Source organism: Sus scrofa, chromosome 1 (assembly GCF_054392235.1).
Source record: "Sus scrofa isolate SSC_HxYL_T2T_F1_AM1 chromosome 1, Sscrofa_HxYL_maternal_Yorkshire_Landrace_v2.0, whole genome shotgun sequence".
NCBI lineage: Eukaryota > Metazoa > Chordata > Mammalia > Artiodactyla > Suidae > Sus > Sus scrofa.
Genome location: NC_139383.1, coordinates 280,976,933 through 280,990,451, shown reverse-complemented (window position 1 = coordinate 280,990,451; position 13,519 = coordinate 280,976,933). Strand labels below are relative to the sequence as shown.

At 44.2% G+C, this 13,519-nt stretch overlaps 1 protein-coding gene across 29 annotated transcripts in view; it reads right to left on the bottom strand.

The window, feature by feature from the left end:
* The window catches only part of RALGPS1 (Ral GEF with PH domain and SH3 binding motif 1), a 334,371-nt gene that overhangs the window by 221,136 nt on the left and 99,716 nt on the right, over positions 1–13,519 (bottom strand). For all 29 annotated transcript variants that reach the window (XR_014827321.1, XR_002337608.2, XR_014827323.1 and 26 more), the window contains one exon: positions 4,427–4,477. Coding sequence is in view for 25 of the 29 variants with exons in the window: in XM_084996167.1 (XP_084852293.1) it covers positions 4,427–4,477 (51 nt within the window). In the remaining 4 variants the exon portion in view is untranslated. The remainder of the gene's footprint in view (positions 1–4,426; positions 4,478–13,519) is intronic.

The window sequence follows — 13,519 nt, the reverse complement described above, 5'->3', positions numbered from 1 at the left end:
CACGCAAAAACCAAGGGAGTTAAGTTAACAATCCTGGATGCCAGATCTGAACAGGAAAGATCAACACTGCTTTGGTCGTGTTTCCAGCTGATCATGTGCTATCACAAACATCCCTGAAACCTCAGGCTCACAGCAACAACATTTAGTTCATAGGTCAGTCGAGGGACTGCAGTTCAGCCGATCTCTGCTGGGGTCACCTGGGTGGAGTCAAGCTAAGCTGGAATTCAGGCTCTGGGTTGGGGTCAGGTCGTCTTTAACGTCCTCACTTGGGGAGTCAGACTAAATGTGCAGGAGCTACGGGTCCCTCGTGGAGGGGCACGAGTGCCAAGAGGGCTGGGGGGAGCTTCGCGCCCCTCACCAGCTCAGTCCCTTGGCAGCATCATGGGTGCCCAGGTCACAGAACCGAGCCCAAAGTCCATGCACTTCCCCCCACCCACAGGGGAGACATGACAAGGATGAAGGCGAAGGAAGAACTGGGGAAGAAACACCACCACCTACTCCATCATGAACTCATGACTTTTCCTTTTGAAAATTAAGTATTCCCTAGCCCTGGCCACCAAAAAGGCCTAACAGCAAGAGCAATCCGGGCGCAGTGAACATCTTCTCATGCAGACTGTGGTTTCTCAGTATCATTCTCCACTAAAAGAAACCAGGACCTCTGAAGGAATGCCCGATTCCAGGTCTTCAGCAGGAAATTGGTATATCTTGCTGTATCAAAAAGAAAGGAAGTTATCAAAAAATAATGGGATCATGTTCAAAGGCTATAGGAGAGGATATGAAAGGAATCCCATTGTTTAAAAACAGGATAATTTTATGCATCAAAAAGAATAGCAACTGGAGTTCCTGTCATGGCTCAGTGGTTAGCGAATCCGACTAGGAACCATGAGGTTGCAGGTTCGATCCCTGGCCTTGCTCAGTGGGTTGAGGATCCGGTGTTGCTGTGAGCTGTGGTGTAGGTTGCCGACGCATCTTGGACCCCGTGTTGCTGTGGCTCTGGCGTAGGCCGGTGGCTATGGCTCCGATTAGATCCCTAGCCCGGGAACCTCCATGTGCTGCGGGACTGGCCCAAGAAATGGCAAAAAAGACAAGAAAAAAAAGAAAAGAATAGCGACTGTAATGGACTGAAACAGACCCCCAGGCCCACGCTATCCCTGTGGAATCCGAATCTCCAAGGATAAAGCCTAGGTAACTGGATTTTTATGGAGCTCCTCCACTGACTCTGGCACATAGCCAGGACTGAAAAGCACCAGCCCACAGGTTTCCTGATCTTCTGGGCGTCCAGACCACTCGCTGTGCCCGTCTTGCTCTCAGATGCTGGCCTCTGCTTCCTGGAAAGTCTCGACTACATCAAACTTACAAGTATCCCGTGCTCATGTGCTTCCAGCTCTGGGGTGGTCCAGCCATAATGTGGCAGGCATCACCGAGGGGAAAAATTCCAGTGTTCAGTCTAACGACAATAACAATAGCAAGAAAGCTGGGAGAGCTCCCAGCGTGCTTCTTTTAACCACAGTTTTGACAATGACCATCAGGAACAAACTCTTCTGCTTTTAGCTAGCATATCATAGATCTAAGACCTAAAAGTCTCGGGTTTCTCTAGGTACCTGGAAGCAACCCAGCCTCAACCCTCACTCTGCATCAGAATCACCTGGGAAACCTCTACAAAGTGGGGCTGACAGGGTTCCGAACTCTGACCCAGAGGCTCAGATCCCATGGTTTAGGGTGGAGTCTGGGCACCAGTCTTTCAAAGGCCCAGGTGATTCTGGTGCAGCCCCAACTGAGAACCATGGCTCCAAGCTCCTCTTGAAACAAACTAGCTCCACCTTAACACCTTGTCATGACTTGAAACAAGATATGCCCTGGACGAGGCCCCTCCCACATGCAGTGAGTGCCCTCTGCCCTGTGGGAAGTCTCGGTCTGCCCTTAGCTGTGCCTCTGAAGAATTCCCCACCCTTCCCTCCTGCAATCAGCCGGAGCTGCCATCCCCGCCTCCCTGGGCTCCGAGCGGGCCAGGCTGCCCACCTTGCTCAGGAGAAAGATCCGTACAGCTAAACTGGGCTAAACTGCTCCAGACCAAAGCTAAGCGGAGAACAGGAGCAGAACTAGGTTCTGCCGAGAACTAGGCAACCATCACACAAATACTCCCCCAGCAGGCTCCAAGAGGTAGTGCGTTGGTTGAGGCTTTTTTTGTTGTTGTTTGGTTGGTTGGTTTTGGTTTTGTTTTTTTAATTAGAAAGAACAAGTAATGCCACATTAGAAGAAAACAGAAAAAAACTGGAAGTCATCCAGTGCGAAAAAGCTAGCACAGCTCTGCCCCTCAAAGCTAATGAACACAATACACGCGACTGCCACATCTTCACGTGGAGTGCTGAGCAAAGCTAGCACTACTAGTTTTCCCCTGATGACGCCTGCTCTCAGAAGGCCTGGATCCTTTGAATGGATTTCAAGAAAATACACTGTTTTTTCAACATCTTAACAGCCACCACACTGTAAGAAGAATGCATCACGCTAAGGGTGTTCTGGAATTCACATCATGAATTTCATGGACCCCCCCCCCCGCCCACACCCCTCTTCTCTGAAGTCTGCACCCCACTCACAAGGCTGGACCGCCTTTGCTGTGCTCACTCGTCTTGGCCACATAGTCCTGGCCTGAGTTCTGAACCAGCGCAGGACACGGGACTCAGTGGGGATGGACTTGCTTGCTGGTCCCAGTCTGGAAGGTAGCTTCCTGGGCGTCACATAAATGTGGGCCCTTCAGGGAGGCTGGGTTGGACCACAGAGGTAGACAGAACAGAGGCAGGGGAGAGAGGAGAGGGAAGAGCAGAGGCAAGGAGAGGGGCAGAGGAACAGCCTGCATTCTGCGTGGTTCTTCGGGATGCCCCAACTCCGTGCCCACAGATTCTAAAAGGGCCCTTTTTACCATGAGATACCACCTCACACCAGTCAGAATGGCCATCATTCATAAGTCCACACATAACAAATGCTGGAGAGGGTGTGGAGAAAAGGGAATCCTCCTGCACTGTTGGTGGGAATGTAAGCTGGTACAACCACTATGGAGAACAGTATGGAGGTACCTTAGAAAACCAAACATAGAACTACCATATGACCCAGCAATCCCACTCTTGGGCATATATCTGGACAAAACTTTCCTTGAAAAAGACACATGCACCCTCATGTTCACTGCAGCACTATTTACAATAGCCAAGACATGGAAACAACCTAAACGTCCAGCGACAGATGATTGGATTAAGACAATGTGATATACACACACAATGGAATACTACTCAGCCGTTAAAAACGAACAAAATAATGCCATTCGCAGCAACATGGATGGAACTAGAGAATCTCACACTAAGTGAAGTCCAAAGGAGAAAGACAAATACCATATGATCTTATTTATACCTGGAATCTAATATATGGCACAAATGAACCTTCCCACAGAAAAGAAACTCATGGACTTGGAGAACAGACTGGTGGTTGCCAAGCGGGAGGGGGAGGGAGAGGGATGGACTGGGAACTTGGGGTTGATAGATGCAGACTATTGCCTTTGGAGTGGATAAGCAATGAGATCCTGCTGTGTAGCACTGGGAACTATGTCTAGTCACTTATGATGGAGCAGGATAATGTGCGAAAAAAGAATGTGTACATGTATGTGTGACTGGGTCACCCTGCTGTACAGTAGAAAATTGACAGAACACTGTAAACCAGCTATAATGGGAAAAAATAAAAATCATTACATTAAAAAATAAGTAAATAAGTAAAAGGGCCCTTTTAGCCTTGTAACAAATTCTTCTTCTGCCTATTCAGCTACTTGAAATGGCTTTCTATTACTTGCTAACAACAACAACAATAAAAAAGAACCCTAAGGAAAATAACTTTACAGCCTCGTTATCAGCTGCTAAACATTTCCAGGAATTTTTTTCCCAAAACCCAAATCAATTTTTTTCTCTTTATTGAATATGCTGTTTCTAAAAATGTATGTATGCTTTTCATGTAAATATGTGCCTTGCTGTGGCAACTGGCTTCAAAATTAGAAAGAAGGCAACCACCAGAATTTGGGATCAACAGAAAGAAAGCTCTGGAAAATGTTCCCTTTCATCTCAGCCGCCACAGTGAGCATTCCTTTTCCTCCGTGTGGCCAGGCCTGACTCAGGTGTGCAGGTCATGGGCACCAACCGCCCCCAGCCCTGCCAGAGGGGGCCAGATGCAGTGACTTTCTCTCTAGAACCCAAGCACCTGGCTCAAAGAGTGAACACCTTCGAGAATGGAAAATTCCTGGATGTTCTCCTTAGAAGGGGCTTAAATCCACCGCATGCATTTACAGAGGCTTCTAGAGAGAAACCAGGATACTGAGTCACTCTGGTGGCCAACTAAACCCTCCCCTCCCAGGCACAGCGTAGCAGCACAGGGTAAAGGATGAGGTACAGACCTCCGGCTGGATGGCTTTAAACACAGGGATGTCCATCAATGTGATCTGGCTCTGCAACAAAAGAGAACCGGGGTTAGAAAATGCTGGAAATCAAAGATAGGGTCATGTGGCTTTGAAACTATATGGAGCAACAACACATTCTTACAAATTTTACTTCCCCCCTTGGAATAAAAATCAAAATAGAGTAAAAAATGGGGCAGATGTTGCAAATGCCTCGCCCATTCCTTCCCTCTTCATAAATCTCTATCCTCCCTTCTTTCATGAATGTAAGGTGAACTTCCAATTTAGGAATTGATAACAGTCATTTAGAGGGTGGGACCGGGAGTAAGGGGAACACTTTTAGTTTGGATATCTTTGTTCTATTTGAGTTTGTGTTTCAAGCCTGAATTGCTTTCACAATTTAAAAAATTTGTAGACACAGTATTAAAAATTACAATGCTAAACAGAGACACTATCTGTTACTCTAAATTTAAATTTTTTTAAATTGTGACTTATAGAAAGTGTGTATTTCTTCTGAGGTCTAAGCCTTCTCTAAATTATATGGTAGAATGCTATTCAAGATGCACCCACAGACCAGTGTTGGACTACGAAGTGCTTATTCCACTAGCCCACAATGAGATAACTACAGAATTTGAGAGCAAGCATTTGGAAACTTTTATAGTGATCCTCATGACATTTTTATTGCATATTTTAAAAATGTCAGTCCTTAACAGATTGGAAATGAAAAAGCTGGTCCTTTATCACAGCTAGCTTGAGAAGCACTAATTTTGTTAATACAGAAAACACACATCCAGTTAAAACGCTATTGCCATGACTAGAAGCTCATTAAGTGACAGTAAGACAAGGTCCCATTGCTGGCAATTTTGCAGGCCAATGCGTGGTCAAGGCTGACTTCACATGACCTACCTATCTCCATATGTCACAAAGGAAACCAGGTAACAGCTAATAGCTGCCTCTGTGACAGGCCAGCAAAAGGAGAGCTGAGAGCCTCTAGATGCCCAATAAAGAGAGAAGACACCTGTCCACTATACACAATAGCCTCTAGGAGGACACGACACAGTGAGCAGATGTGGGCTCTGGAATCTACAAGATTGGGCATGTGTCTGGACACCATTACTTAACAAAAATATTCTCTTTGACATGTGACTTTAACCTCTCCCAGGTTCAGGTGCCACATCTAGAAAACTGTGACAATAAACCCTATCTTATAGGATCTTGTGAGAATTCAAGACAAGAGGTGCAGAACACCTGGCACCTAGCAGATGCTCTCTCTATATGCACGTGTGTGTGTGTGTATGTGTTCCTGCACACACACTTACCTTTGGGTATGTATACAGGGGCCAGGTATTCTGTACCTCTTGTCTTAAACTTTCACAAAGACCATATATATGTTTACATATTTATATCTCTATGTCTATCTAACATAATTTTTTTGGCAACAGGGAAGTCACATAGATGGGCTCATGTATTGGTGTGTGAACTTATGGTTCCTGCCCAATGCATGAGCTAGTAAGTAAGGGGCTATTAATTTGTTTGAATATCCATGCTTCAAAGTTGCTCTAAAAAATACTTAAAGGATTCAATGCAATCCCTATCAAATTACCAAGGACATTTTTCACAGAACTAGAACAAAATATTTTAAAGTTTGTTTAGAAGCACAAAAGACCCAGAATAGCCAAAGCCATCCTGAGAAAGAAATATGGAGTTGGAGGAACCAGGCTCCCTGACTTCAGACTGTACTACAAAGCTATAGTCATCAAAACCATACTGGCACAAAAACAGAAACAGAGATCAGTGGAACAGGCTAGAAAGCCTGGAATTAAATCCATGCACCTACAGTCAACTCATCTATGACAAAGGAGGCAAGAATATACAATGGAGAAAAGACAGCCCCTTCAATAAGAGGTGCTGGGAAAACTGGACTGCTACATGTAAAAGAATGAAATTAGAACACTTCCTAACACCATACCCAAAAATAAATTTGCTGGGGTTGTGGGATGGAAATCCTATAAAACTGGATTGTGATGATCACTGTACAACTATAAGTGTAATAAATTCATTGAGAAAAGAAAACGGATTAAAGACCTAAATATAAGACTGGATACTATAAAACTCTTAAACACTCTAACACTCTCTGACTAAACCACAGCAATATCTTCTTAGATCCACCTCCTACATTAATGACAAGAAAACCAAAAATAAACAAATGGGACTTAATTAAAAGTTTTTGCAGAGCAAAGGAAACCCTAAACAAAACGAAAAGACAACTCACAGAATGGGAGAGAATACTTGCAAATGAAATGACTGACAAGGGATTAATCTCCAAAATATATAAACACCTCCTACAGCTTAATATCAAAAAACAAACAACCCCATCAAAAAATGGGCAGAAGATATAAACAGACAATTCTCCAAAGAAGATATACAGATGGCCAAAAAACACAAGAAAAGATGTTCAATATCACTAATTAATTATTAAAGAAATGCAAATCAAAACTAATGGAGTTCCTGTTGTGGCTCAGCAGTTAACAAACCCCACTAGTATCCACGAGGATCCAGGTTCAATCCCTGGCCTTGCTCAGTGGGTTAAGGATCCAGTGTTGCCGTGAGCTGTGGCATAGGTCACAGTCAAGGCTCAGATCCTGCATTGCTGTGGGCTGTGGCGTAGGCCAAAGGCTGCAGCTCCAATTCAACACGTAGCCTGGGAACCTCCAAATGCCATGAGTGTGGAACTAAAAAGACAAAAAAAAAGAGACAGAGCAACAAAAAACAAAATTACTATGAGGTACCACCTTACACCAGCCAGAAAGGTCATCACTAAAAAGTCTACAAACACCACAACACAACAATGGAATGAAAAAGTATGTATACATGTATGTGTAACTTGGTCCCCATGCTGTACAGTGGAAAAAAAATAAATAAAAAGAAAAAAGAAATAAAAAGTCTACAAACAATAACTGGTGGAGAGAGTGTGGAGAAAAGGGCACCCTCTTATACTGTTGGTGGGAATGTAAATTGCTGCAACCACTCTGGAAAGCAGTATGCAGATTCCTCAGAACACTAAAAATAGAATTACCATTTGATCTAGAAATCCCACTCCTGGGCATCTATTCAGAGAAAACCACCTCTCAAAAAGATACATGTAATACAATGTTCACTGCAGCACTATACAGAACAGGCAAGCATGGAAGCAACCTAAACGTCCATGGACAGGGGAATGGATAAAGAAGATGTGGGACATATATGCAGTGGACTATTACTCAGCCATAAAAAAGGAATGAAATAATGGCATTTGCAACAACATGGATGGACTAAAAATTATCATGCTAAGTGAAGTTAGTCAATGAGACACAAACATCACATGCTATCACTTACATGTGGAAACTAAAAAAGGGATACAATGAACTTCTTGACAGAACAGATACTGACTCACAGATTTTGAAAAACTTACAATCACCAAAGGAGACAGGTTGGGGTTGGAGAAGGGATGGGCTGGGTGTTTGGGATGGAAATGCTATAAAACTGGGTTGTGATGATCACTGTACAACTATAAATATAATAAAATTCATTGGGTAAAAAAATACTTAGGAGTTCCCATTGTGGCACAGCAGAAACGAATACAACTAGGAACCATGTGGTTGCAGATTCAATCCCTGGCCTTGCTCAGTGGGCTGAGGATCTGGAGTTGCTATGAGCTGTGGCGTAGGTCGGAGACATGGCTCAGATCTGATGTTGCTGTGGCTCTGGTGTAGGCCGGCAGCTGTAGCTCCGATTAGACCCCTAGCCTGGGAACCTCCATATGCCACAGGTGCCACCCTAAAAAGCAAAAAAAAAAAAAAAAAAATACAATTAATTAAATAAATAAGTAATACTTAAAGGAGGCTATTATATCAAGTCAGCAAATACTGTCATGTCTTAATTCATGTTAAGAATACACTGGGGGAGGAGTTCCCATTGTGGCACAGTGGTTAACAAATCCGACTAGGAACCATGAGGTTGCCGGTTCGATCCCTGCCCTTGCTCAGTGGGTTAACGATCCGGCGTTGCTGTGAGCTGTGGTGTAGGTTGCAGATGCAGTTCGGATCCCGCGTTGTTGTGGCTCTGGCGTAGGCCGGCAGCTACAGCTCCGATTAGACCCCTAGCCTGGGAACCTCCATATGCCATGGCAGCAGCCCAAGAAACGGTAAAAAAGACAAAAAAAAAAAAAAAAAAAAAAAAAAGAATACACTGGGGGAGGAAGTGGGATGGACTGGGAATTTGGGATTAACAAATGCAAACTATTGCCTTTGGAATGGATAAGCAATGAGATCCTTCCGTATAGCACTGGGAACTACGTCTAGTCACTTATGATAGAGCATGATGGAGGATAATGTGAGAAAAAGAATGTATATATGCATGTGCGACTGGGTCACCTTGCTGTATAGCAGAAAACTGAGAGAACACTGTAAGCCAACTATAATGGAAGAAATAAAAATCATTTAAAATTTAAATAATAAAAATAAAAAAGATATGACTACTAAATAGATTTTTTTTAAAAAAAGAATACATTGGAGCAATCTCTTGGAATAGACCATGATGGAAGATAATATAAGAAAGAGAATGAGTCACTTTGCTGTAGAGCACAAGACTGTAAATCAATTACACTTTAATTTAAAAAAGAACACCTTGGAGAAAAATGGCAACACTCATGGTATGTCTGTCGACTGTAACCACAATCCAGGGCTTAGGTGAAGAATGCAGCTGCCTCTGGGTGACCATGTAAAGGTGGTCCAAGATGACTGCATTTCCTGAAAGTACAAGGTGCAGGCCAAAGCATACCATCCCCAGGGTGCCATCTCCAGGGCTGAGCAGGGAGGGAGATAAGCAGGTGGCTTCAGTGGGAAGTCTCGTCGTCTCTCCAGGAGCTGGTGCTCGCCATGGGCTCAGAGATGAAATGCTGCCGCTAATGGAAGCTGAGCAGAGACATGGACAACACCAGCGAGCCTGAGCTCTTCCACCTCTGGGTCCACCCACCCACGGCCAGCAGGCACTGGACGTCAGCACAATGGGAGTGCTTACTACACACCAGAGCCCGTGGGGGCGTGTATCTGGCCCAGAGCTCCAGGGCCTAGAGCGCCATTCTAAGCAATGCCAACAGACTGGCATTTCTCTGCCAGACTCATGGAGATTGTTAGCCAAGTGCTCCTCCTATGTGGATTAATTCTGCCATCCCGGGGAACAGAGAGAGGTCTTGTGAAAACAGGAGATTTGAGCCGAAATCTCAGAGGGCCTTGGAAACCTCTCCCGCAGTGAGAGTTAACTCCCAATCTGGAAAAACCGGCAGGATGTTTGCAATGTCATTTAGGAAAAGAACCCAAAGCCTGCTAATGCGAAAATGAGAAAACGTCCTTTCCATCCCGCCATCAGTTCTAGGGTTTGCTACTGAATTTCCAAATGATGTATTCAGACAATGACTCTACACTGCATACTTCTGGGGATGGTCCAAGTTTCGAATATTCTGATCCCCGTTCAGACTATAAATCAGAAAATGTGTGCAGGTATTTTATTCAAGATAAACAACCACGGAGGTCACCAGACTTAAAACAGACTGGCTGGTCCCAAATACCATCAGAGAAGGTTTTCGGAAGAACCTCTCCCATTTCTATCTTCTCAGTTTTAGCCAAAAAAGATGCGGTGTCAGAGCAAGAATACATCAATGCATGGTTTTCGTGTCATTTTACTAAAAGCCAAACACATGCGACAAAGGTCGCTGATGAGTTCTCCCTCCCCAGAAGCAGGAACACTTCAAGGCAGGCAGTTCTACCGAAAGTGAGGGTATGGGTAGGGTGGGCACTTGAAGGGCAAGGTCCGGGCCTGTGCCTTTTCACATCCCACCGGCTCCCAGCCTCGGGAGGCCAGCCCCTCCCTCAGCCCCTCCCCCGGGGAGATGCCCTGGCTTCCTGGAGAGGAAGGCGTTTCCTAGGGCGGTGGCACACCCTCAACAGAAACACCAGGCGAGGCTGTCTTGTTTCTGCTGAAGTGGGAGTCTAACCCTAACCCTAACCCTAACCCTAACCCTAACCCTAACCCCAACCCTAACCCTCTGTGAGACGGACCCTCGTGAGCTGGTCTCTTAACGGCTTCTCCCTATTTTCAGAAATAGGCCCTTAAAATAGGATGTCCCACAGAGCTAGGCACCTGGCAATGCCTTCCTTCCTCCCAACCCTTCTCCCATCTCCTCCCTCCTAGTCAGTCCTAGGCCCCCTAAAAATACAGGCTTTTGAAAGAAGTGGCCAATCTCCGCATATTACAGGATGTTTCTGTAGAGACGAAGCCTTCAGAATGAGAGGCCTAGTGGAGCCCAGCACAGTGTGGCCCGGGAGAAAAAGAACAAGGTGGTTTTCGGGGCATAAATGACAGCAAGGTAGCCAAATGGTTTTCACATCTGTGGAATGTAGTGTTTCCTCCCTCTCACAGCAACTAAATCCCCTCTTCCCAGCTACAACCTTCATACAAGGCTCTCCCAGTGTCCAACTAAACCAAACTAAAAAAAACTGTTGGCCAATTGGTCCTATGTCTTAGTAAATGGAAGAAATCTTTAAATTTGGTTTTGATTTTTTGTTTTTTGTTTTTTTGTCTTTTGAGGGCCATACCCTCAGCATATGGAGGGTCCCAGGCTAGGGACCCTCGGAGCTGCAGCTGCCGGCCTACAGCAATGAGGGATCTGAGCGGCATCTGCGACCTACACCACAGTTCACGGCAATGCCAGATCCTTAACCCACTGACAGAGGCCAGGGATCGAACCCACGTCCTCATGGATACTAGTCGGGTTCGTTAACCACCGAGCCATGACCGGAACTCCCAAATTTGCGTTTAGGTCAATCCAAATGTGTGACTAGAAGGGTTCACAGAACAAAAAGCAATCAGCCCCGAAGATACATTCCTGCTTCTGCTCCCCAAGCCGCCGGGTCTGGCAATTTTCGTCAAGGAAATCCAAATTAAACAGGAGGACACCGTTTGTCATCCATCAGTGCCATCTCAACTAACGGGGCTATGAATGGCTCCGTTCTTTTTGGAAAGTAATCTGGCAGTAACCCATTAAAAAGTTCTCGACATTTTATTTTTCAATGTCAAACTTATAAAAAATTTGCAAGAATACTATGATAAACTCTATAACCTTTCACCGAGCTTCACTAATTGTTAACATTTGGCCTCATTCACTTTATTTTTATGTGTATAATTATATAGCTACACATTTTTTTTCTGATCCATTTGTGAGCAAAATGCAGAGATGATAACTCTTCACCCCTAAATCCTTCAGCATTTTATTTCCCCAGAACAAGGTGATCCTATTACATGAGGATAACATCATTACATCCAGGAAATTTACCGCTGGTACAAAAGTATTATCTAATATACAGGCCACGTTCAAATTTGCTAATCATCCCAACAATGTTTTTTATAGCAATTTTCTTCTGCATCCAGGGTCATCCACTGCATTTAGATATTATCTCCTAAAAAGTGAAATGAGCATACTGTTGACACAGCAATCATAATGCCAACAGAGGAGAAAGCACCGGCATGTGGGAAGATATAGAGGAAGATCTACATTTAGATACAAGATATGACTATGGATGTTTACTGAACAATTACTTGTAATTGTAAAAATCTGGAAGCAATCTAACAGGCCATCACAACAAGGAAGTTGTTAAAAAAATTATCTCTGGAATATTAATGCAGCCGTTAAAAACAGAATTAAATCTATACATATTGACCTGGAAGGACGCCCAGGATCTACTGGTGATAAAGACAAATTCCAGGGCTTTCTGCTTTGCTTTTGGCCATTGGGAAGGACTGAGACCTGGCCGTAAGCTCCCCACCAGAAAAATAAGGACCTTTTAAATGATTCTAACACTTTTTATTATGAAATGACACACATTTACAGAAAACCACATTAAATAAATGCATACTTTGATGATTATAAAGTGAACACCTGTAACTACCACCCAGGTCAACAAACAGCCACCCCAATCGATAACTGAGTGGACCCCAAAAAAGGTACATACACACAACAGAATATTATTTGACCTTTTTTAAAAGGAAAGGAAATTGTGACACATGCTACAACACAGATGAACCCGGAGGACGTTAAGAGGAGTGAAACCAGCCCGTTACAAAAAGACAAACACTGTATGGTTCCACTTACAGGAACTACTCAGAAGAGACAAATTCATAGAGACAGTAAGTAAATAGCGGGGGTGGAGAGCTGTTTAATGGGTACAGTACAGAGTTTGGGGTCTACAAGAGAAAACTGCTCTGTAGGTCGGTTGCTCAATAATGTGAGTGTACTTACTACTTAAAATGGCTAAGACGGTAAATTTTGTGTTACACGTAGTTTATCACAATTAAGAAAAAAAAAAGTCACCCCGGAGTTCCTCCACGTGCCTTGTCCTAATCACAAGTCCCTCCCTCCTGTCAAAAGTAACTGCCACCTTGACTTTCCCCAAGTTTCTCTATAATTTTACCACCATATACCAAGACATCACAGTAACATCTTGCCTGCTTTTTAAAAATCTGATGTATAATATATTTTGTTTCTTTTAATTTACAGGTTAACCACTCCATCCCTTTACTTTCCCTATAACGGACCTATGCCGGAGAATCCAGGCCATTTGACCTACAAGGCTCCCCACACTCACAGTGCAGGTCAGCTTGTTCCTCTGTCCTTGCATTTCCCGCAAATTGGCAGCTGGACCCAGACACCTGACGAGACACAGGTTCAGCCCCCCTGGAAGTACTGGGAGGTGGTGTGGTGCTGCTCCGTCAGGAGGCATAGTGTCTCTCGTGCTGTGAGGCAGTGGTCATTGACGTTCAATGCTTACAGTGGTGAAGTCACTGGAGTTATAAAACACTGACAGTCCAATTCCATCATTCCTTTTCCACTTACAAAGTGAAATAATTTAATAGAGAAATACCCTCCCTCATCTCCTATTTGGTTAACCAGCACAGCTTGAGGATGAAAGGCAGAACAAATACTGGAGTCTTTCCTTATATTTTTCAGTTTTTAAGATAATGAACTGGTCCCCATTGTCATCCAGAGATGACCTACGGTTT